Source organism: Melanotaenia boesemani, chromosome 4 (genome assembly GCF_017639745.1).
Source record: "Melanotaenia boesemani isolate fMelBoe1 chromosome 4, fMelBoe1.pri, whole genome shotgun sequence".
In the NCBI taxonomy this organism is placed as follows: domain Eukaryota; kingdom Metazoa; phylum Chordata; class Actinopteri; order Atheriniformes; family Melanotaeniidae; genus Melanotaenia; species Melanotaenia boesemani.
In genome coordinates this window covers 20,234,064-20,259,729 of record NC_055685.1, presented here as the reverse complement: position 1 = coordinate 20,259,729, position 25,666 = coordinate 20,234,064, and the positions used below count along the sequence as shown (strand labels likewise).

Below are 25,666 nucleotides of genomic sequence, written 5' to 3'. Positions count from 1 at the left end.
ACGTACTATGTCTGTCAACGTACAAGAGTCTGTCCAGCTGTTTTATCATTGACATTTTACATAACAAGGAAAAAAAAAGGGGAAAAAATGTACGTCTTAGGAACAGGTCAAGCGCCTATGTTCTTGCTAAAAGATGCCACAAGGATGAACTGTTAGAGTTATGAAAACTACTGGACAATGCTCCTTTAAAAATTAAAAGACGTCTGGTTCCTTAGAAGCAACATATAAAGAAATGAGAGATGGTTTAAGAAGTTTGCACAGTACTGTACCTCTGTGTTTTTAAATAAGGTACATGTTAAAGACACTGGATTTCAAGAGCTTCACCTTAATAACAAGATGTACTTCTTCTACAAATAAAGAATCACATCTACTGTCACTTTAAATCAAGCATAATCTTACAGAAGTCTGTGAAATGAGCATCACATTACATGCAGTGGAGACTTGTAATGGGTTAAAGTTATGTGTCAGTGCCAACGAGCTTATCCTCTCCTGACATGATTACTTGGGTAGCGACTCCATCCCCAGGCAATAATGACAACACAGCACAATCGCTTTTGTGACAATGTTAGGCATTAATTAGTTCATACGAGAGCAGAAATCAGATTATCTTGTCAATTTTTTAGTAACATCAAGTTGCCTAAGCCATATACGTTCTCAACTCTGATTAATTTAGGCGCCTGTTATTACTGAACAAAGACACTACTACCACCGTAAACTACTTCCCGAAACCTAACCAAATAACAAATAAAAACAAATGGAAAAGTCTAAAAACCTATTTAGTTGGGAATTGGTTCCAATGAGGAATTAAAACCTATGTGTCGTGGGTAAAATCTTTCATCCCCCTCCATTCCCAAAAGTGAAATTTGCTGCATATACTTCTTTCATAGAGGAAATGTAAAAGCCCCGCTGTAGGAGCTACTAACTGACTTTCCATTGTTGATGTTTCTGATCTTTCCACAAAGCCAGCTTCCAACATCAGCACATTACATGCCACCAGGTATTTCTATGAGAATATGTTTGATATGTTTGGTTTTGTTTGTTTGAGTGATTTTTATCTAAAAATCAAGATCACCTTGATGATTGTACAGTCCGTGGTTCTCATCAGGGGGTATTGTAACACTCATGTTGTAAACCAGAGAGTTAGAAGATAAATAACATTAAAAAAAACATTGGGATTGGCAGTACAACACTGAACGCACTACAGCATTTCTTCCCTGCTGTCAGCTTCCCAGGCAAGCAGTGGGGATTAGTCGGCACATTTGCTGCTATTTCACATTCCTGTTTAGCTTGATCCACCGTTGGCCAAAAAAAAAAAAAAAAAAAAAAAAAGCTCTGTAAGGTCAGTGTTAATTACTGCTCAGGGTCTTTTTGGACAGATCTGATCTGTCTGTGGGGGGTTTTGGGCATACGTTCTCATGAATGACTGGGCAGATTTTCAGGTCCAGGGGGCCATTTTTTTAAATTTGTGATTCTCACTGCTGTGTTGACATTTCAGTATTAAACCAGATTCCCGATAATCTCAGACACTACTATTTAACTTGACTGTATATATATATATATATATATATATATATATATATATATATATATATATATATATATAGTTTGATACCATATTTTTTATTATTTATTTTAGACTAGGATTTATCACCATTACTTAAGATGTTCAGTTTGACAGATATTTTTCCTTTTAAAATCAAAGCTTGTTCAGTTTAAATTTTAAATAAAAAAAAAAAAATATATATATATATATATATAGATAGATAGATAGATAGATAGATAGATAGATAGATAGATAGATAGATAGATAAACTAAAGAGGCTCAGTACAGGATAATCCTAGTTGAAATGAAAACTTGCTCATTATTACCATTTTAAACAAGTACTTTCAGTAGGCATTATATAAAACTGCACTGACCTTTGAGGATCTGTGATTTGGATTGTTGTCCTTGGCCCTGATTACTGATTTAGAAGACTGAAGGTTCACTAGAAAGCTGACTTAAACTCATCTGCTATAGGGTGACTGTACTGCAGTAGACCCCTCAGTCTGACCCCAGCCTCTTAAGAAGCAGAGATAAACAGAAAATGTACACAGCTTAGAAAGTCCTCATCTGTAACACTTCATCTGTCCCGTTTAAAGACAGACTTGTGAATCTTAAATTTATCCTCAGAGTAGGCTGTTATTACTTGAACACAGAGCTGTGAGAGGTGAATCACGTTTTTTTCCAACCAAATGGTCCATGAAACAAACAGTTTGGCTAATTTGTGCTCCTAAAGTATTAAACCATTTGATTGAACTTTGGTTGCTCATCTATGACTTTCTGAATGTTTCTTGTCCTCTGTAGCCTCCACAATCTGGTATATGTCGCCATCTTGTGGTAGTCAAGCAGCATTACAAACTCACAGCCTACCATGTCAATAGAATGAAGCCGAACACCTCCTTTCACACAAAACTGCGTCCCTGACTCAGTGATATGAATAATGCATTAATGCTCTTAATTTATTCAATGAAAGAAAAACACCTGGTGCCATTCCAGAGTTAATTGGATCCATCATGCATGAGATGAAGGAGCACATGAATGGCTGCAAACTGGATCAATTATTCACCCCTACCAAGGTTTGGATGAGCTTTTCTCTTTGTTATATTTCACAAACTGAGGAGCTGTTTCATTCAACGTGTGCATCTGAGAGCTGCGTCTGAACATGTATTATATATTTAACCCCAGCTGGGAAAGAACAGTTCTGTCTCACACCAACAATGTCCTTGAAACTGAAAAGAATAAGAATCAGAGCTTTTTTTAAAAAAAAAAAAAAAGCAAATGAGTCAGATGTTATTGTTTTGTAAAAATCCTCAATGTGCAAAACTAGCATGATATGAGCTACTCATTTTTAGCATTTTATACCTGAAGAATACAGCTCAGGAAGGTTCACAAAAGTTTTAATAAGATGCAGTGAAGTCACTAAAATGTGTTCAGCCAAATGATGGAACAGGAGCTTGAGGGGTTTAAAAGTTAATGAAAAGGAAAATATGGTTCTGCTTTGTTGTAAACTGACATGATCTAGATGTACACTGCTCGGTAAAAATGAGGATGCAATGGCGTCAGCCTCAGGATTGTATTAAGGGTTACTGGGTTTGGAAAATGTGTTTACAGCAGGTTTTATTTAGTTAAGCTATTTGGTGACTAAATAAATAAATGTACTAAAGGTCTGACATTTTTTTAAGTCAAAACAGTCTTATTCAATAAGCCGTCTGGTCTGCTGTGACGTTTTAACCAAGAATTTACTGTTTTATCATTGGCGCTGCTGCAGTATGCTTAGCATGACACTGCTATAAAAAGTGACATTCAGTAGTGTGGCACTACCCTCATGACAAGCAGACTGTCTCTCAGTGGTAACATGGTATGATTAATTAGAGGGACGCAGAGAAAAGAAATAAGTCTTGACAGTAGTTGACCTCTTACAACCAGTGTGCAGTGACTGTTCTGTCCTGACCAATGATCTAAAGACCACTGTTCCTCCACCAGGAAGGACAAATGTTAGACCTGATCAGGTCAGCACAGAGCACAGAGCCTGTGGAGACAACAGCCCAGAACGCCTGTGGTGCTCAAACAGGTCTGGACATGTCAAGAGTCAGCTGATTGATACCAGCAGTTCCAGGGACAGAAGGAAGAGGTGACTCATAGTGATCAGATGTGAAGAAAACTTTAAACAAGAGGCTTTGTTGCTCAACTTTCTTACTTACTTATCTTATTGTTGAAAAATGACATCAAATTTTCACTCATGCTTAATTGTAACCTTGCAAATAAAAATAATTTAATTGTGTCATTTCTTAAATATTCAATTACAAGTATGATCTATAAAATTTCAGGTATTTTCTAAACATCTGTAAACTGGAGAGAAACATCAAGAACAATCATCACACATCTGCCCAATAATGCTATTATTTTACTAAACTTGACCAAGAAAATCCGATCTTCCAATGAACCAGTGAATTTACAGCATTTTTCTCACTAAGTTAAAAAGACTGATGATCATAAATTGTTGCAGATACATTTTCTGCAGCTTGGCTTCTGAAGTGATCATTTCAACTCTGACTGAATCGGGAGGTTTAGGGGGAAAGCATTTCAGCAGTTTAAATTGAAAAGTTGAAAAAGTTTTCATTACTACAGCAGCAGTAGTTACCAAATTCCCACGTTACTGAACTGGCCTCCATAAATAAATGCACACAGACATGCTTTGTGTATTTTTTAGGAATAATTTATTGCCAGTAGGAAAGCGTGAGCTTGTGGCAGTATTCAATAAAAACCTTAACAAGACCATAGCGTTGCTCAGACACACACAGACACCTGAAAAGTCACGTGTCCATGGATAACTCTGCACTATAAATATATTGGGTCCCATTATCTTGGTGGAAAAATAAAGAGGTTCCAAAGTCAAAATGTACAAACAAATGAAAACAAAAAAACAAAAAACACAAGAATATGCAGTCGTTCATTGAAGACCCTTTTTGAAATGAGCAAGAGACGATAAACTTAACGAGTACACTGTTCAGAAAAGCCACGCTCTTCTTTTTTTTTTAGTTTGTTTTTAGTGAATGTAAGCACAGTAAGGCTGATGTCACACCATTTAACTCTTTTTTTCATTGAAAAGAAAAGCATAGAATATCTACAAAACCTAGTAACCTTTTAAAATCAAACTGTACATTTAAATTTACACTGAAAATGAAGACTTTTATAAAAACATTTTTCTTGGTTTTGTTTATAGAAACAAGATTTTTTTTCATGATACACATATATTTTTGTTGTACACTGAAATGCTGATCCTTCAGAAAAATCCACTTCCTGTTTGAGATTAAAGTTACTTAAAGGGGACAAATTATGCTTATTTTTTTTCCCAAATCTATATTCTTATTCTGGGATGCCACTAGAACTGCTTTGCATGATTCAGTCACACTAATCCTTTATGCAATTACTTTCTTCATCCTGTGAAATAAATCTGTTTAGCTGTGTTTTAACCCACTCCACTGACAGCTCACCGTCTTCTGATTGATGGACTGTGTGAAAGCCTTTAATTGTGATCAGCTCGTCTTCTTGCTGGTGTGAAGAGACTGACTGTAAACTGGACCCAGTAGCAGCAGCTACATTAATATAAGAGTTGACTGAACAAACAGCTACAGATTACAATCCTCAGTTTGGCCTTTTTTAACACTCATTTCCTGATTTTTGTTTTGTATAATGATGAATTTAGTCTTTCAATCACAACATTAAGAAAATAATTTAACTGCATCTGCTGTTATTAAATGCCAACAGTACTGTAGCAAGCAGGTGTTATTCTGCTGTGTTTGAATACTGCATTACATAAACATCTACATAACTGCTCAAGTAGTATTCCTTATGAAAACACGTATATATTTATGAAGAGTAGTTAGACTTTGTGGGTGTGCTGGAGTAGATGACATTATTAGGAAATTCCTCACCGCTTACGTGAGCTCAGCATTAATGTAGAAAAATTGTTAAAGAAGTCTGAAGCCTGAGTTTCTGGCTCCCAGGGATTACTTTTACATTGATTTGCTTCATTCTTTAAAACTTAGACCTTATTCTATATAAATATGTGATATTATGGTGGAAAATAGATGACAGCATAATAGGTCCCCCTTAAAGCAACAGTACCACCGACTCAAAGGTGCAGGAGTTGAACCAAGATGTGAAGAGGTTACAGAATCACTTATGTACTTCTTATTTTCTCTGACCCTTAGTCTCAACCCCTGTACATGTACCGTACCGTATGTGTGTCATGCTGTTTTGTGTCCACGTACTGTGTGTGTTTAGTGTTGTGGTGTTTTAAAGGCTACCATAAGGTGTAGCTGTGGGTTCAGGCACTTTTGTTTGGATCCAGTGTCAGACTTCAGTGTGCTGTTGGGAGTCCAGCGCCGGGATGGCCAGCCGTTCGAAGTGGCCCTCATCACCGCTCTCGTAGTCGCTTATCATCACCTCAGACTCCTCGCAGCACGCCGACATGTCCGAGCAAGAGGCTGTGGATGTGTACAGAGACATGGACATGTTGTCCAGAGCTGAGGAGTCAAAGTCCCGACTACAACCTAAAGGATAGCCTCCTCTGTAATCACTAGTGCCCATGGTGGAAGCAGGGGTAATGGTTGCAGAGGTGGAGGTAGCACCCTGTCCCTCAGTGTCGCCCCCTTCACTTGGGTAGGAGTGATGCGGCAGATACTGGTTAAGGCTGTAGAGCTGGGGCAGCGCCGGACGCTGGCGGACTGCGCTGGAATTGCCTGAACCAGACGCGTCCAAATCTCTGCCGACGGGTCGCAGTGTGTCGCATCGGTCGCTGTACTCTGGCAGAGGCGGCAGGTCATCGTTTGCAGGGAAGTCCTCTGGCGGTGGCGGGAAATCACTCTCTATGTCTAAGCCACCAGGATAGTAATCTGTGTCGATGGCACTCGGGTCATTGTACAGAGGGGCGGGTGACTCCACAACCTCATAATGTGGAAACTCCTGTATTCCAGGAAGTTGAACACTTGGCATCCAATCAGATGTGTCCCAGTGATATCCTGTTTGATAATGAAAAATCAAAGCATAAACATCTGTGTTAGTGCTGTGCAGTCAATCAATCTCATCCAGTCATTAACAGACACCAAATGCCATCATGTTAATGTTAAAAAACCCATACCATGCAAAGGGAACATGAGTTGAAATCACACCAACACACAAAGCTTCAACACAGATTTTTTAACAATCTTTTTACACACTGCAGACATTATTCACAAACTGAAAAACCGTTAAATAAAAAAAGAAAAAGTCATATACAGTTATCCAGATTTTATAGCTATAAAATTGATGGCTCATTGTGATATATAAATATATAGGTATACGTATATATGGTATATATTAATTATTTTATACAAATATGATACAAATATGAGAGAATATTACTAGTGTTAGAGGTCTATGTTCATTTTAAATAGATTCTATTTAAACTAGGAGTCTTTGGATGTTTCTGTGCTTCAACACACCTGCCTTAAATTAATGTGGTGAACTTAACAAAAAGCTGTTGGATCCATTTCATCTAAATCATGAGTGTTGGAGCAGGAAAGCATCTAAATCCTGCAGGACAGTGGTTCTCAAGGACCCCTGGTTTAATACCTGAAATACAGGCTTGTACTTCATTACAACTTAATTTAAAAAAAAAAACAAAACAAAACAACAAAAAAAACAACAAAAAAAAACTGATTCACCAAGACAGACTACATGCAACCACTGTGTCTGATTTTAAGGTTATAAAAATAGATTATGTGAACATATATACACACCCACACAAAACACAAATAAGAATATTTCTAGTCGACTACTAAGCAGCACCTTTGATCATATAACACATTTAATAATGTTGTCAGCAGTAAAACCATGCATAGGGGTGCGTTGAGGGTTATGAATAATCTCACAAAAACAGAAACGACGCCTCATAAAGCCACTGCAGCATAAAACGCGCTCCGTGTTACATCAGCTTCACCTTACAGAGGAGGTTTTACACACATTCATTCGTCTTTTGGGATTAGTGGTTAAAAGTTAGAGTATGGGATCAGAGGAACACCAGTGAACAAGCAAACAAAGATGAAAAAGTCACCTCTTGGGTTCTTGAGATCATGAGCCAAAAAAGACTCTTTAATACGAGGCAATAAGAGGGAAAAAGAGAAAGAACAAGTTATAAAACAAATCTAAAGAATGAACAATTTGCTAAGAGCAATAATGAAATGAGGACAATGACACACGTAAGGGCACATGATGAGCGGCAGGTAAATTAATGCATGACAGCTTTGCCATTTTCTTAAACAGACTTCAGGAGGTATCAAAAGTTCTAAAATAACAAGTCTTGAGAAATAGCGGTAACAATTGACTGTTTGTGTGTTTGCATATCTGTTCAATTAGCAGGTAAATGTAAAACCAAAGATGTGAGAATTGGATGAGGCTGTCAGTGTAAGATAATGGCAGCGTTACAACCTACACTTCACATCCCAACACCAAGGACAAAGCTACCAGCAGATAGAAGCTGGAAGAATACCTTCTCCTTCCACCGTGTCAACAACAGAGTTAACAAGGTGGATTACTGTCACTATGGAGGCTTGTGAGGGGTAGAGGAGGGGAGAGTGGGTGAAAAAGATCCAGCATTAGTACAAATGCTATTACCAATTATGAAGACAGAGAAAAAAAACACATGGAATGTGGTGGGAGTGATGGCAACACAAGTGACACTTCCCACAAATATCACTGTCCTTGTTGCTAGGCACACTTTTTAGTCGTTTTCACATCAACAGTGAGTGTCTTAGGAGGTTTTATGGAAGTGGACAAGACAATATCAGAGGGTAACACACCAGCATGTGTGTGTGTGTTGTGAGGGAATGGTGAGGGAAGGGGATCTGGTTTTACTTGCAAGATAACACACAACAACATACTGAGGAGCTAGAGGGTGCCACTGACAGTACAGATGGAAGAATCAGTGAAATTCCCCAGAGATATGAACACATTTCCAACCTGACACACTGAGACAAGCTTGTGTGTGTTCAGAAAACAAGAGCTGCTGATTAGAAATATATTCTCTGTTTCTGATTCACATTTAGATTTACTTAGAATTATGAAGGTGCAGAGGAAGGTTTTGATGACTTGTGAACAGGAGAACCATCATGACATCCCAAATATAACTGACGGGAATTAAACATCATACGATGAAGGAAATGGAGAACATAAAATAAGAGTCTATACCCTTGTGAAATGTTCCTCGTTTGCTTTAAACATCCACTTGTAGCTATAGTTTGAAAACAACAAAACAAAAGAAAAGGCATGCTGGTAAATTAAAAACAAAAAAGAAATGATCTGGTGAGTGATTTTCAAACAGGATAGAGATGCTGTTTGTGAAAGTCATCAAACTCTTCTTGAAGTGTAACTCATATAAGCTTTGAAGTAAAAGAAGAGATAAAACAGGATCTCAATGTTTTGTTTTGAAATAAATAATCCCAGGAGAATTACACAGTGCAGGCTGTTGTGATTGCTTCCGTCTGTACCGACAGCGATTGAGGACTTACAGGCTGAACCCCCTATTTAAAACCTTGTTCTGGATCTGTGGACTGATTTGATCCATATGGGAGCTGAAGCCCCGCAGCAAAAAGAAAGAGAAAAGACACGTGACCCCACAGCCGCTACTGGGCCATCCATTCTGAACATGCAAAGTGAAAATGTTAGCATTTAAATCAACAAGGCTGCAAAAAACACAAAGGCAACTGTTGCAAAATCCCACAAGCTTACCACACAAAAGAAATATATCAAATTTCCAAATGCTTACATGTTACAAAATAAAATCTATCATTTTTCAAACTATGCTGTCAGGTTAGTTTTTCTCAAAAGATGTGAAGGAACAAATTCAGTGTGGCAGCTTACCGTTGTCATCACAGGACTCGGATTGAAAGGAGCTGAGGGACTGGACCTCAGACATGCTGCCTCTGGTGTTATAGGGCTGACAGGCGGTGTCTTCCACAGACTTCTTGGTCAGGCATGGATCCAAGTCCACCACTTTAGCTGGAGGAGAAAGCATGGTATGACTGTAGTCTGTAGCTTTCATTCTGTTATGTGAAAATCAGTCAGATTTTTACTAAAAAGAAATTCCTGTCATTTCTTGGCAGTAATGTAATTTTTCTTGACATTGACATTTTAGTTTTATGGACTAAATTTACCAAAGATAAAAAAGTAACCCTTAATAAGAGAGTTAGTATTATGAGAGTTGTCTAAAATAATGAGAAACCTTCTCAACATAAAGAGAAACCAGTTGAGGGATTCCACCAGACTCACTGTCTGCCTTCATGAGCTGCATTCAGTCAGAAAAATCATTTATTTATTTATTTGGTAACTAATGACTGAGCTATTTATATTCTGCCTTCAAATCGCCCATGGGTAATTTCTATGCTTGGTTCTCTCTGGTCTTTTGCTTTATTTAAAAAAAGAAAAGCATCTGTGGTGTCATTTAACACATCATACTTATTTTGCTATCCTTTGTTGAAATCGTCTGGTTTATTTCTGGCCACGAGCTGCATCAATTCAACGATGTGACATAAGATCTGAAATCTGCATAGGCTGTTTTATGTTGACTTTATACACAAGAAGAGGAGAGAAAAATATGTTAACTGCTCAGTTTATAGTAAATTTTAATTCACTGTTGTTTGTTTGTAGTCCATGTGCTGGATGTTGGAATAAATATTGGGATTATTTTTTTCTGATAGTCAGAGGTACCTTCGATGTTTCTCAATCTAATCCTGTGTATGTTTATATGTAATTTATCCCAGCAGGCTTGCAAGGATCAGCGAACTTGCTGACACCAGAAGCTCCGACATTAAAGCAAAAAGTACAGTAGAGTGCTCATTAAATGTAATGATAGTCATTTGAATTCATCTCAGTGCCTACGATCAGGTAAGTAAAGCTGTTGCTACCTAGAGGCAGACTTACTGTCATAATCATAGTCCCAGTTTGGCTTCTGGATGGAGTCGCTGTCAGAGACAGAGTTGGATGGAGGTGGAGGCGGGAGATTGGGCGCCACGCTGCACACAGCCACGGTCTTGCGATGTCCATGCACAGATTCTGGGTTGAAGGTGGTGAACTCAGGGTGCTCTGGGATGGCTGAGCCCTCAAACGAGTTTCTGTCCAAGTTGTTCCGTGAGTCACTTGGAATGCTAGGAGTATAGGAGATGGGACGCACGGGCACCTGAGGAGGGATGTCTGAGTAGATGTTCTTGTTTATTTTGGAGTCAAAGTAAGGTCGCTGGAGAAAGGAGTGAGGCATGCTGGAACTCCCAGGATGTTTGTCATCGTCATCTATCTTTGACTTGCTGCGGCAGGCTTTCTTGCGGATAATGATGAAGAGGAGGACCAGGATGAAGATGCTAGATACAAAGACCACAATGCCGATCACCTCTTCCAAGCCGATGTTCCAGGAGGTGGAGACAAAGTCATTTCGGACAGCTGCACGTTGTTCACACATGTGCCCGCTGAAACCCAGCGAACAGTTACACTTGAAGGAGCCGTACGTGTTCTGGCACAGTCCTCCGTTGGCGCAGGGGTTCTTGACGCACTCATCTACATCACTCAAACACCTGGATGACATCAGAATTCAGTGAGAAGTCCAAGAGAACAACAAGCTGGATATAATCTATGATGCAATAGGTTTTGCTTGTCGAGTTAATGAAATTGAATTAATTTAAACTCAAAATGGGCATACCTGTCTCCCTGGAAACCAGGTTCACATTCACATACAGGACCATCCAGACTGTCGATACACTTTCCACTGTTTTTACAGGGGTTGTCTCTGCAGTATGGCCCTAACTGGCACCTGCACTCATTACAGACAACAGTGACAAGATGTTGTGTTAGTGGTAGATTTTTAAAAGCTAAATTTCTGCATGATATATTACTTTGATATCACATTATATTTTATAAATTGCATAATTTTCCTTCCACCTTCATCTCCTGTCGTCACAACACATGCGACACATTTTTTTCCTTCAGGGCAACAGTCAAAAGAAAATAGTATAATACCTCTGTCCTGAGTACTGCCCTCTGCACTGGCAGTAGAAGTCATCTGCACGAGGAACACAGGTGCCACCGTACAGGCAGGGGTTGGACGCACAAGGACTTATGGCAATCTCACAGTGTGTGCCCATGAAAGAGGCAGGACACTTGCAGAAGTAGCCTGTAAAATTCCCAAACAAAAAAAACCAGCACTGAGCCAGGGATCATAGAGCAAAGACATTTTCACTTTTTAACTGTGCAAGAAGTTCAGCACATTATGTAGATTCATGCCTTCTGCTGATGGCAAGTAATACCTCTAGATACAGATGAAATGCTGAGTTTACTTTCATAGCAAACAGCAATAATGACAAATTCAAAGAAAATTAGAAGAACAGTTTACATTATGATAAATGCACTTTTAAAACTTCAAACTGGCCTTATTTCACCTTTTAAGTTTAAAAGTTTTGCTACTGCTGGCTGACTTATACCTCCATTAGGCAGTGAGGTGCAGCTTCCTCCGTTGGTGCAGGGGTTGCTTGAACAACTCTCATCAGGTGTGAGTGCACAGCCTGGTGCCACATCCACAATGTCCTCCAGCACAGCGTGGGCCCGGTGAGCTTTGGTGTTGAGTGGTAGCTCCTGGCCATTCAGTGCGATGGCCTCCATGCAGCCACGGAGCCCATTAGTAATAGGCAGGCTGCGACCAAGGCGAGGGGAGCTGTGCTGGCGTATGTGACCACCAAAGTAAATGCTGTTGTCGAGGTTTAAGGTGCGCAGAGTGCCCGGTGCTGTACCAGAGGCAGCGTGCACCCGGTCTAGAACCAGTTTCGCATAGTTACCATCTACCTCCAGAGAGACAGAATGCCACTCCCCATCGTTAACTTGAGCGCTGTGGACAGACACTAGGCCAGGACCACTGCCGCAGTCAAACTTGTACTGAAGACGGCCGTTTACTATCTATTTCAGACAAGAAATACAGAATTAGAACAAACAGATTCTCACTATTAATCACACCAGGTTATCCATCTCATTCTGACCTTTTCACATGGCTCAAACACATTTACATCAGTATGTAAATGTAAAAGTAGTAAGTAAATCAGTAAAGCCTCCAGCATAGGACACGTTCACTTACTGATATGCAATGAAAAAAACAAAATAAAATAAATAAAAGGTTTATACATCAATATGCTTTAACTTCTGCTCAAGCCTCTAAAACACACAGTGTAGATATGAAAAGCCTTTTATGGAAGTCTGATAATCAAAAACTGTCTCTTATCCAGGCAGGGTATTTGTCTGGCATGCAGACTGCTTACCAGACAGTCTCAAAAAGGAATGTGTGGAAAACGGCAGTGTGTTTCCCTCCCAGTACTAAAATAGCTTGCGTGTGTGTTTTTTAACTCACCAATACATTCCCATAGTCCCTTGTGTGAAAGGAGTTTTAAAAAGGCTTTTTGACCCCTCAGCATAACTAGATTATACATATGGCTGGGTGGTCTCACAGTGGATAAGGTCAGTTTATTAATGCCCTCTGATATGGAAATGTTATATGATAATGCAGAGACTCACTAAGAAACTCAGAGGGACAGTTTGTTTATACGCATCTATGATGACCAAGGTTGATTTAATCTGAGAGGTAAAAAATGATACCTCTAGTTAGTTACTGGGCTGGAATTGAAGGTTAACACACCTCAAGGATGCTGTAGTCAGTCCCTTTTGCATACATGACAGTAGCATGGCTGGAGAAAGTCCTGAGCCTCAGAGATAGCTTCATCAGCTCCTTGTTCTCATTCTCCATCAGACGGTACTTCACATAACCACCTCCGCTAAATGTTAATGAGTGGCCATCTAATGAAAACAAAACAAGCATTGTAAGTCTGGAAAATCAGACACTGAGAGTTATTTTTACATTAGTTTCATCATCACTATCAGTAGAAGAAGTCAGAGAAAGACAGGGAGAGAAGGATAAAACTATTCAAGATAGCAGATTAAGATTCTCACCTGAACATTTGCCCTTTTTGCCTTCAGGACACACACAGCTGTACACAGTATCTTCAGGATCTGCTACACAGTCCATGCCCTCTGGGCAGGGGCTGTTCTCACACAGGTTGTTCAACACAGGACATTTACCACCTAAAGACCAAAATAACACCACTCAGAATAGGAGTTTAAATACAACAACAGTAAATGTGTGCATTTGCATGTGTGATAAGATGAACTGTTACCGTCACACTGGCAGGTTGCGGTTCTCTGGTGTTTTGGGGTGACGAAACTGAGGCGGGACGTGCTGTGTGTGGACATAACAGTTTTATCCAAGGAGATGACCTCATCGCAGAAGTGCAACGGGCAGTCAAGACCAGCACAGAGCTTCTGCACCACCCGCACGATGCCTACCCCCGTCATCTCTTCGATCACAGCTGCAGAGGAGTTCAGCTTGCGGAAGACAACCTGGAAAAAAGAACAATGACTTAATTAAGGGGAATACCTGCTAGAACGAGAGCTGTACTTATACAATAACTGACAGAAAATTTTGCAAAAAAAACTGTCCTGGTAATTAATTATTTTTTCACAGTACTGTTTTATTATGGCATGTTCAATTAGCTGATTAGTCTTTTGATGGAATGAGAAATTTTTCATACAAAAGCTGCGAACACTAGCTGGTTCAAGTTATTTAATGTAAGGGATGGATTTTTTCATCTCTGTTTTATGCCACATTGAATATATATGTGGATTATTAATATACAAAATACTCAAATCAAAGAAAGAAATTCCAAAGGTAAACACAGAACTAAATAAGGGAATGTTCTGACATTTCATAACGCAAACAATGAAAAGATTGTAATTACAATAATAAATTGTAGCAAAACTACAACAATAGTTTTAAATATGCTATTAGTTCAGTTTTATTCTGGCTGGTTTTACCTCCTGAGATTGATATGGGCTGCCAGATCTTTCTAGTGTCAGCAGGACATCCAGATCTCCTTGCTCTGAAGGCTGCAGGCTCACCAACTGAACCTCACTCCTCCTAACCCCGGCAATGTTTCTCAGCGCTCGCTGGAAGTTGCGCCAGTAGTCCCCGATAAACTCCTCAGGGGCAATGTTTGCAAAGCGTACTGCAATAGAGTTGTCCAGGGCCTGGCGAGTCGCTTGACGAACGTGCACAGTGACGTCGGCAGGTGTTGTGAAGCGTCCGTCGGTCACTGTCACATTGAGAGGATAGTGGCCCACATCGAGCGGCTGCAGGGCAATAACTTTACCATCGGAGGCTGAAACTGAAAACAAGGCACTGCTCTTGTCTGCGGATGAGGAGGCTGAAGGGGCGAGGCTGTAGGTGAGAGTGTCATAGATGTCTTGGTCGGTGGCATGGATCTTTCCCAGGACACCTCCAGGGTATTCATCGCCAGCAATAGAGACGAAAATGTCTAGTGGTAGTACTGCTGGAGGGTAGACACTCTCTTCAATTATACGCACACTGATGAAGGTGGTAGAGAACAGCTGGGGTTTGCCACTGTCTGACACCTGAAAATAAGAAAAGAGTAGGACACTCAAGCTTTATCTGTATTTCTAACACCAGAGGGCAATCAAGCTCTTGCGATTCTCCCATACCTCAGTAACAGAATCTGCATTTTGCAGATGCACCAAATAAAGTAAAAAAAAGAACATTTACAAGATCAAATATATTAACTATCACACTTTTACAGAAATGGCAGTTGTACAGCAGGAAACAAAATAAAAAACTCCAATATAAGTGTGCAAAACCACATCATACTTATCATTTCATGTCCCATTTGCCCATACATGTTCTCTGTTCCTTCCTCTGAGGTGACACATGATCATGAAACATACTCTGAAGAAGCTGCTTTACTTACTTTCTATATGAAGTTACTTAAAACAAACCTTATTCAGAATACAGAATGAAGGGGATGCTGACAGGAACAGTGGCTGGGAGGGAAAGTGAGTGATGAGAGATAGAATGGAGGGAGGACTAACAGAGAAGATTGCTGTGGCTCAACACTCTAATCAATGCATCCCCTCAACCCTGGTCTCTCCTTGGCTCTGTGACTCACCTGAACTTGCAGCAGATAGTGTTCTTTACTCTTCCTATTCAGCGCCCCCACGGTCACCAGAGCTCCCTGCTGATTGATGTGGAAAGCATTGCCCTCGTTCCCGTCCACAATGGTAAATGTGAAAGGTGGGCCGTTGTGAGAAGCATCACGGTCGCTTACAGTGAGCTGAAGAACACTTGTGCCTTTTGGTCGATTCTCCTGAGGGACACAAGAGCGTTGTGGTGAGATGAGGTGCTTGATATGTGGCTCACTCATTTTCTGTTGTAAAAATGTGTTTTAATAAGTTAACACATACACTGACAGAAAAGTGATGAGCTGCAAACAAAACTGTTTTGAATAAATTGTACATTTGGAAAAAACACAGTTCTATTATACCTACATCTGCATGTGCCGTAAATGAATGTGACTCTGGTAATTCCAGGTCAAACCATGAGACAAAACACGAGCTAAAGCTCAGCCAAAAGGGTTATTCATGATCAGTTATGATAACTTTGGTAACCTTTTCCACCCAGCTTCATCATCAGGTGAATAGAGGCAACTCATTCATACATGCACTTAGGAAAGGAAATGGGAACTTAACAGCTGCTTGTTGTGTACGGTGTATAAACAAAACAAAACAAATAAAAAAGGGAAATTAGGCAATTTTTGGGTCCTTGTATAACAGTGTGTGAATAATTGGAATTCACAGTTATGGGGCCACTGATGTCATGAATGGCTTCTTTGCACTGCAATGTTATCATTTAGCTAAAAGCATCATTTTGCATAAAAACAGCCTCATGGTTGCAAACCTTTTACTTTAAATCAGACTACATGTCATAAACCCCATGGATGGCCTCATATGGGGGGCAAAGTAAAAGATGGCTTACTGCTCCTCTAATTTGACTAATCTGGCAGTGCTAATTATTGGCTGTCCTTGATGACAAACTTGTCAAACATGTTGTGGCCTGGTTTCTGATCAAAAACGGCGAAAAAAGGGAAAAGACATCAACTTAAAACAAAGGCTTCATCTTTTATTTTTCTGTTCCTGAATGGGATACAGATCTGACGTTTTGTTGAATCCTCCATGTCCTGGCTCCATTCTACTTTCACTCTCAAATGCTGAAAAAACTCTCGCTTTTCCAGGTGGTGTGCACAATATGTGCATCCTGTGTTGTTTTATTTATTTGTTGACTTAGTGGGATTTTGGACTATACTTTAAGTATTCCTCGTAACTATACTACGTCAGACAGAAGGTAAAACAATGTTTCATCTTGATGCACTTTAGCTGTTTTCATTGTGTATCATATATATATATACTACCGTTCAAAAGTATGGGGTCACTTCCCTATTGAATCCCATGGCAAAGTGACCCCAAACTTTTGAACGCTAGTGTAGATATATATATATATATATATATATATATATATATATATATATATATATCTTGTAAAAAGAAAAAAGAAAATAAAAAGACAAAGCCAGTTGTTAAATAAATATGACCAGTATACAAGTGCCTTAAACATGCATTCTATACAATGGCCAGCAGGGGGCAGCTCATCTGGTTGCACAAGGCAGAACCTAAAAAATTCTGTGGGTGGATGATCATATTAATCATGGAATTGGTAACAATATTTTTTAACTTTACATCAAGTTCATTTACAAGAACATGATGTTTGTTATATGAGTTACAGTTCCATTTTGATTAACTGTATTTGAAAAGCTGCAGACCACTGGAAGTATTTAGACTCTGCAGGTCTTTGTTAGATCTACCGCTCAGTGGTAATTTCTGGTTTGAGAAGACTTTAATGCAACACTATAATGCTAGTCCACAAAAGAATCAGTGGTATAACAGTGATTTCATGCTCATTTTATAAACATAAAGAAAAAAATTGCTAAATCGTCTCATTAACCTTTGGAATCAGTTCTTTTTCACCCTTTTTCAGCTTAGCATCTTGCACATCACTCCTATTCAGCCCTTTCTTTCCATCCCTGATCTACATTCTCATACTTAAGATGCAGCCCCCGTCTTTCAATTCCCTCATCCCTGTCTTTCCCTCTTCTTACCTCTGTTCCTGCTCCATCCTCCAACTTGCTTCTTGATATTCTGGTCCCACAGCCTTCCATTATTTCTCTCTGCTAATCCCTCTCTGTGTCCACTGCAATCCCTCCTGCAACTCCTTCTCTTTCTTCCTCTCAATCTATACTCGCTCTCTCTAATCAGTTTTTTTGCTCTGACCTCTTCCCCGCCTCTCACCTGGATGATGAGGCTGTAGTTGGCCTGGGAGAAAAGAGGCGGGTTATCGTTGACGTCCGAGATGTCGATGTTGATCATGGAGCTGCTGGAGAGGGGGGGCACTCCGTTGTCTGAGGCGACCACCATCAAAGTGTACCCTGATGTCTTGAGAAAAAAAGAAAGCCAGAATTATCATACAGAAGCAAAGCAGCTCTTCTAAGCAATAATGCAACAGAGATCCTTAAACGAGTTGCACTATTAGGTCTGGTATGAGTCTGATTGGATTCTGCATGGACTGCATTTAGCTCCTCAGTGGATTAAATGGTATGTGAACAGTCAGCATTGTATCTGCTGTTTCTCTTACTCTTTCTCTGTCCAGCTGGCGAGCAACTTTAAGCTCCCCTCGCAGCAGATCAATGGTGAACGGGCTGCCTTGGTTACCATCCACAATGGAGTAGCGGATGTGATTGTGGGAAGGCCCGTCAGCATCCTCAGCCATCACCTTCGAGTCAAACAAATGCAAGCATCGCAATTAATCAGCAATCTAAAGAAGGCTTGCTTATATGTGCTTTCACGGCATAAAACCCTGTTTTCTCATGCTGCCTTTGATAAACAGTGAAATACCAAATAAACACACAGTTTTATTTCAAAAGGAATTTGTTTTGTCACACAGGAGATTTCTTATTTCTCATTTCTGCAGTTTTTATGTTTTTACTATAAAAGCCTATATTTAGACCACATGGTGAGCGTGTTCAGACAATGCATCCACTACTGTCCTCCACAATAAAACGTCTGAGTTACTCCCTCTTAAAGGAGGAGCTACTAATATATCCTAAAGAAGAAATTTGGTAATTCATTCAAAATAATATGCTGCTACCGGCTTAACTATGTTTTTGCATCTCATAGTATTTCTTGTTAAGAAATAGAGGTCTTTAGTGCTCTACATGCCTTTCCCGCATATAATTCTCCACAAGCACAAGTGATGAAATAAATGACTGACTCCATGTGATTTTAATGCCTTACGTTCATGTCTGTTGAAGGTAGTAAAATAACTTGAGCTGGTACTGTTGGTCAAAACAAAAATTTCTTTTGATGATTTAAAATGAGTCGCGGATGCTACCGCAGGCCCCTCCCCCATCCACATGCACTCACAAGAGGTTTATTCTCAAGATGCAGGAAGAGCCGATGTTCTCTCCTCCTTCATGACCGGCCTGAAAATGAATTGCGCGAAGCCGCTACCGGCTGATCACACCCAGGCTTACAGTCAGATATTAATGCCTTTTAATGTAGACTGTAGACAAACACATTTAAAAAGCTAATCTTTCTTGCCTGATCTCATCTAAAGTACTGTGAAGAAAAGGGCACTTATGTAAACAGGAACACTACCTAGTGTTGAAGTTGTTTTTAGTTTTGTATTTTTTGCACCACAGTGAGCAAACAAGTCTGACAACACTGTTCCGAGACTGTGTGAAGACTATCTCTGCACAAACTAATAGAGCTTTAAAATAATGCATGTATTTTACATTGTTAAAGTCCTTTCATATATTTATTAATATATATTTTAGATGTATTGTTTGGATTGTATTGTTATTTTTGTGATGTTAAAAGAATAATACATTTCCCCATTCTATAGTATAGAGTATCAGCCACCATCCTTAGTATTGGTATTGAGTTTCAAATTTTAGTATTGACAACCCTACATGGAACACAACATCTAAACAATTTACCAGTGGCTTCATTTGATTATTAAACTGAATAAATTATGAATATCCATATTTCTATAAACTTTATCTGTTTGTTTTTTGCTGCATAAAAATAATTTGATTTGAGATAAAGTTTTGAGAGTGATGTAACTCATAACAGTTACTCACAGGAAGAAGAGGTCAAGTTTCATATTTTGTGATTAATCAGACAAACACTGCGCTACCTTCAACAATGGAAAAAAAACTCTCTTCATTATATTTAACTTCATTCTATAAAGTCTGTCTAATTTATAATGACAGTTATTAAGTTTTAACCTTACTGTTGCAATTTCCCCTCAACTTCAAACACACATATATGCACAAAAACAAACACACATGGTCTTAAAATCCATTAACTATCACATACTGAATCCCCAAAGAAATCATCAGACACTGAAGATTTACATATGTGAGACTGAGTGACAAGCAATCAAAAAAAAAATTATGATGAATAATTTATATTTAGACGCATTAGATGAACACATAAATGGCCGTAACTAGGGGTCTTTGTTTAGGAAAAGCGAGGAAGGTAGATAGAAAAAAACAGGAATGGAAATATAACATCCAGGAGGATGAAAACAACCTTATCTCTGATAGGAAGCTTAATGACTCAAATGCGTTTTAATTATACTGTTTGAGCATGTGTGTCAGATACTGCACAGGAACAGGGGTGCAGTGAGCATGAAGAACAGTGGTCCTAATTTAGCTTTTCCGCCAGATGGTGATTTGCCACAGGTGCAGATATGTGATAGTGTATTCAGTAAATAATGGGCAGAGAGGAGACGGGCCGTGACTGAGCGAGAAGGTGGATGAACCGACAGTTTCAGCTGGAAGAAAGTTAAAAGAGATGAAAAATGTCCAACCCTGCATCTGGTTTTAGACTAATTATGGATTATTTCCCCACAACAAACATCTGCTCTGTGCTATATAAACACTTCCCTAAAGATAACATGTGCATCCTTACAGTCAGCACAGTCCTCCCAAGCTCAGTGTCCTCACTGATGACAGTCGTGTAGACGTCTTGGCTAAAAACAGGCCTGTTGTCATTGACATCAGTCAGGTTGATGTTGACAGTGGCCATGTCACTCAGGGGTGGCGAACCACCATCTGTAGCCTCTATGGTAATATAGTATCCATGGGAGACCTCATAGTCCAATGGCTCAATCACAAAGATATCACCTAGAACAGACAGCAAAGAGACATGAACATAATTCTTTAATATAATTAATTCAATGCAAAAATACAAGTAATTTAGGAGAATAACCTGCCTAAGTATAGTTTTATGTTCTCCTGGCGGCTTAAAGCTTGCTGTCTTGATTAGGAGGAAGGGTCTAAAATTACGTAAGTCTTTAACAAATCTGAAATTTATTATTATATGAAATGCCTTCTTTACCACATAACCAAGTTTAATGAATGTTAAACATGTAACACTGAAGACATCAGCACTCACCTCCTTAAAGCAACAACAAGAAACATCTTGTTCCTAACAGCAAAAAAAAAAAAAAAAAGTGTTCACCTTCATTCTGCAACATACCAGTACGTGAGTCGACGCTGAACATGCCATGCTCATTCCCGCTGATGATGCTGTAGGAGATCTCTCCGTTAGCATCTGCGTCACGGCTGGCTGCCTGCACTCTGAGCAACTGAGTGCCCACGGCCACATCCTCAGACACGGTGGCTGTGTATTCACGGTGCTCAAACACTGGTGGATTGTCGTTAATGTCCAGGACGGAGACCACCACTTGGCAGAGAGAGGAAAGACGTAGGGAACCCTGGTCACTGGCACGGGCCTTCAGCTCATATACTGACTGCACCTCGCGGTCCAGAGGACGCTCCAGGGTTATTACACCAGTGTGCTCGTCAATTGAGAAGAATCCTTCAGCAGAGTCATCCAACGAGTAGAGGATGTCACTGTTCAGACCTGGAATAACATACAAAGGATACTTTTTTTTTTTTCTTTTTCACTCAACAGTGTTTGTTTTCAATTGCACTTTGGTAACCATCTATATTATTCATGATGTGACAGCTTACAGTTAACAATTTGTTTTAGTGTCTGGCCACCCATCACGCCTACCCCACCCCATGAACATCTCGGCCAGCAAGCTGTTGGGAATGTCATTATTATTGCCACATAAAGTACAGGGTGTAAAAAACCATAGGGATTTCTAAACTGATTTATTGAGTTTTAAGATGATTAAAACTGGCACCTTCTATGTTAATTCTGAAACATCCATCTTTCACAGGGCCTCTGATAAACAGGAGCTGTAAACGTCTAATCTATGCCATCCTTATAACTCATGTCCTCCCGCAAGCTAGAAATTCCCAGAAACAAGACAAAGACTGATCACGATAAGAATCATCATGCTTTTCTGCAGGTGGTCCCCATTTGGAAAATGCTATTATAGTCCCATTTATCAGGTGAGAGCCCCCTATCCTCTCTAGATCTCATTATCAAGCTCAGGAGAAGAACTCTGCTTATATGCTTTCTCATCACTCTCCTCTGCTCCGATCAGTCATAAGATGATAGCTTAATGATGGTTAAGAGAATTGTATTGTGTTATGATTGCATATATTGTCTTACACACTAATGTGCACAATGCATGTCTGACTCCCATGGCTGGAACGTTTAATATTAAGCAGAGCTGGTAATATTAAGTCAATTTATTTGCTATTACACGAGCAGAAAATACATGCAGCTTCTCACATCAAAAGTAGCATGATCACAATAGCTGGAATTGAATGCTATGATCTAAAATCCATTGACTATTAAATAAAAAAATATTTTTTCATTGATGTCTATCAGAAACCACAGCATACCTCTAATTACAGGAAGGTTTCATTTTGTATTTTAGTGGAGTGTTATTTAAAAACATTTTTTCTTGGCTAGTCCGTGACAAACTGCAGCAATGCAGACGGGGGAAAATGATTAAATTCCTCCACAATGGTGAAACATTAGAAACAGAATGAAGAAAATAACATTGCAGGGCATCGCCAGGGGCAAAGAGATATACTCCAATCCAGGTGATATGATAAAGGACAAAGCTGAATCAGGGCAGGAATTTTGAAGTTTATCACAGATCAAGGGCACAAGTCTGAGTCTGCGTGTCTGTCTGGTTCATAATCATTCCACACTGATAAGTGCTGCCTCTTAGAGACTGAAACAGAAGGCTGAACTGGGGAGCAGCTATGTGGGTGAGTACGAGACTTCACAGAAGGATCATAGAGGCTGTGGTACACAGTAACCAGTGCCAAGAATGAATCCACTTAGAGATATCCAGAGAGTATAAAGGATAATGCAATGCTTTTCCGTTTTTCTTTCATGTTTTAAATTTTGATTGTTGGCTGCAAAGACAGCTGACTGAAGCCTGCATTAACTGGGTCAAAGCTTTATTGCCTATTTTCTGTAAGCTACATATTTATGTGGGACCAGTCGGCTGTGCTTTAAGCTTGTAACTCAATAAAAAAAATCACAAGATTCTTAAAAATAACTCTTTACGTAAGCAATGGCCACATGTCAGAAATACTGACCAAATCTCTGTGTTCTCTCCACTGTAACTAATAGTTATTGCCTCTAAGTAAACTGTAAGGTGCACCATGTTTTAAGTACATTTGTCCTCGATAGTCAAAACTTGGACCAACCGATCTTCTGCAAAGAGTCTAAATGTCTTAATGCCAGTTGTTTTGTTGCATTTCTTTCATTCTGTCAGGCTGTCAGCCATACCCATCCCCCTTGAAAAAAGAGGGGGAGGAAAATAGAAAGAGTGTTTCTGTCTGTCAGTCTAAAAGGATTCTTCAAGCTTGGGGGGGTCCCCCTCCTCTAAACTTGCAGTGCAATCTGGAATTGCATGCCCACTCAAAAAAGAAGAAGAAATCATCTGAAGGTGTTCCAATGACTGCTAAATAGCATAGTTTAAGCTCTCAGACTCACCCATGTGTGAGCCTGTGAAAGCAGGAGACGCCTGACATAAATATGTGGCCCTGAGGTTTAGCACAAGGCAAATGAGAAAACTGCAATAGTCTCTTTTGAGAATTTAGCTTGAAGAGAAAAGAATTTCATTAGTGTAATAGAGCTTTTAATTTGAGGGGTTGATCATTCATAAAATTTCACATTTGTTATCTTTTCCTCTCACCACTTAGAGCAATGTCGCTCCACAGCAAAAAATTAAGAAGTGCATGATGAGCACAGATGAATATGCAAAAGCCTCGATGCTGAAGTCAAAAGGATACCTGAGCACACAGTTTTTCTGTGACCCCCAGTAATGCACCAGATGCTAATTGCATTTTAAGCACATTTGAAATTGACTTTGTACTGCCTGAACAAAAGCTAAAACAGTTTAATTGTTTTTCATGCTCTCTATAGTCAGTATTAATTGTAGTATTAAAAATACTTTTTAAATTCAGAGCAATATTAAATATCAGTACTTCAAAAATAAATATTAAATGATGAAAAACTCTCCAAAGATGAAAAATACTGTAGCCTAACCCTAACCCTGTGAGTTCTGGTCATACTTGACAGTATAAAAGCAACAAATCATTTCTGAGGACATTTTTTAAGAGACTCAATTTATCATCATTTTAACATCAATAATATGCAAAAGTGGTAAACCAAAGTCTTTATGAAATACAGTATAATGTACCCAATATAGACCCAATTCCCCAAGCTGACAAACAGTGCAGTGTGGTAATCCTGTGACATGCAGATGCAGATTTATCTGACACTGGCAGGGTTAATAAGCATTTTGTGAACCAGTTTTTGAAATATGAAAGTCTCATGTAGCAATTTACAGCGTCGAGCTGCATTGTTTCTAAACTGGAATCTGAATTCTGACTGACCGTTTACCAAAACACTGCCTTAAACTAAAACTGCGTGGCCAAATTTTAGACCTCTTCTTCCGGCTGACTCAGTATGTGGTTGTAGAAAGACTGAAGCTCAGCATTTAAAGAGAATCCAAGGGTGGTGTTTTTTTCTTTCTTTTCTTTGTTTTTTCTTTTTTGTTTTTTAATCTTTCTAAAGTTAATAGTGATCCAGGTTTTTTTCATGGATCAATGAGGATGAAAACGCTGACTTTGTGCCTGGAACATAATTTTATTCTTATTAGAGACCGTTTTTCACAGGGTTCTTGTGCTGTGAACATTAAAACGTTAGCTGGAGACAAAACTTTAACCACCTCATAAAATTAAAGTCAGGTTAGCATACTGTTAGCTTCATAAATCTTGTGGTAAGTAAGAAGCATGCTTTTGACCTTTTGGGACCTTTGGTCAGGATGAATGCGTGTTCTATTGTGCGTGGTAAATCTTTTCTCCTATGACTGTAAGCTGCACATGTACGGTACAGCAATGGCAGCTAAAACACGGCAGTCAGTGGACTCATGTGAGTCAACCATCTGTCCACAGTTTTAGAAGCATAGATAAAAATAACTACTAAATAATTACACATAATTACTAAACACTTTTGGTTATAGTGCATAGTTTTGAATAAAAGAGTTAAAATTTCTCACCGGTATCAACATCATTTGCCAGCAGTTTTGCAACAAACGTGCCCGTCTCTGTGTTCTCAAAGACTGTGATGGTGTAGGGATCCGATGAGAACTGCGGCGAGTTGTCATTTATGTCCTCCACCGTGATGTGGATGTCAGATTCACAGTAGCGACCTCCTCCATCCAGCGCTCGCACTTTAAACCTGTGCTCGTCTTGCTCCTCTCGGTCCAGGGGTTGCAAGGTCCTCAATTCCCCTGAAGTTAACACATGTACATATATAAAGTGAGATATGGATTTTCAACCAATTAATGAACAAAACATATACACTTTAAAGCACTGTCATCTCCTTCTCTTCTGTCTGCTAACCAATATAAGAAGTATCCAAACAGCTATAGCTTTCAAGATGGGGAAACAGGGGAATGAAAAAGAAACTGAAGCACAGGAAGAGGTATAGAAAGGCAAAAAAAGGGTTTGATGAAGAAAAACATCACAGCTGGCAGCAAAAAACAGACTGAAAGTGTCCTGGGAAGTGAAGCAGCCGATATTACCACAACCTCTCTGGAAAACTCCAGAGCCTCTTGGCAATCCAAATCATCAATATCCCTACTTG

The 25,666-nt window shown here is 39.4% G+C and overlaps 1 protein-coding gene across 6 annotated transcripts in view; it reads right to left on the bottom strand.

Moving 5' to 3' along the window:
- Positions 1–4,240: 4,240 nt before the first annotated feature.
- Positions 4,241–25,666, bottom strand: part of fat1a (FAT atypical cadherin 1a) — an 80,479-nt gene continuing 59,053 nt past the window's right edge. For 2 of the 6 annotated variants that reach the window (XM_041982940.1, XM_041982939.1), the window contains exons 13-29: positions 25,077–25,310; positions 21,113–21,499; positions 20,543–20,757; positions 18,201–18,338; positions 17,858–18,001; positions 15,625–15,822; positions 14,480–15,076; positions 13,783–14,005; positions 13,559–13,690; positions 13,248–13,405; positions 12,049–12,517; positions 11,588–11,741; positions 11,271–11,381; positions 10,502–11,145; positions 9,443–9,580; positions 7,638–7,673; positions 4,241–6,564 (exon numbers count right to left, since the gene is read on the bottom strand). In XM_041982940.1, the coding sequence (XP_041838874.1) occupies positions 5,897–6,564; positions 7,638–7,673; positions 9,443–9,580; positions 10,502–11,145; positions 11,271–11,381; positions 11,588–11,741; positions 12,049–12,517; positions 13,248–13,405; positions 13,559–13,690; positions 13,783–14,005; positions 14,480–15,076; positions 15,625–15,822; positions 17,858–18,001; positions 18,201–18,338; positions 20,543–20,757; positions 21,113–21,499; positions 25,077–25,310 (4,646 nt within the window). In that variant the 3' untranslated portion in view covers positions 4,241–5,896. Of the gene's footprint in view, positions 6,565–7,637; positions 9,154–9,442; positions 9,581–10,501; positions 11,146–11,270; positions 11,382–11,587; positions 11,742–12,048; positions 12,518–13,247; positions 13,406–13,558; positions 13,691–13,782; positions 14,006–14,479; positions 15,077–15,624; positions 15,823–17,857; positions 18,002–18,200; positions 18,339–20,542; positions 20,758–21,112; positions 21,500–25,076; positions 25,311–25,666 lie in introns of all 6 variants that reach the window. The other 4 variants (XM_041982942.1, XR_006010002.1, XR_006010001.1 and 1 more) reach the window with 4 other exon arrangements.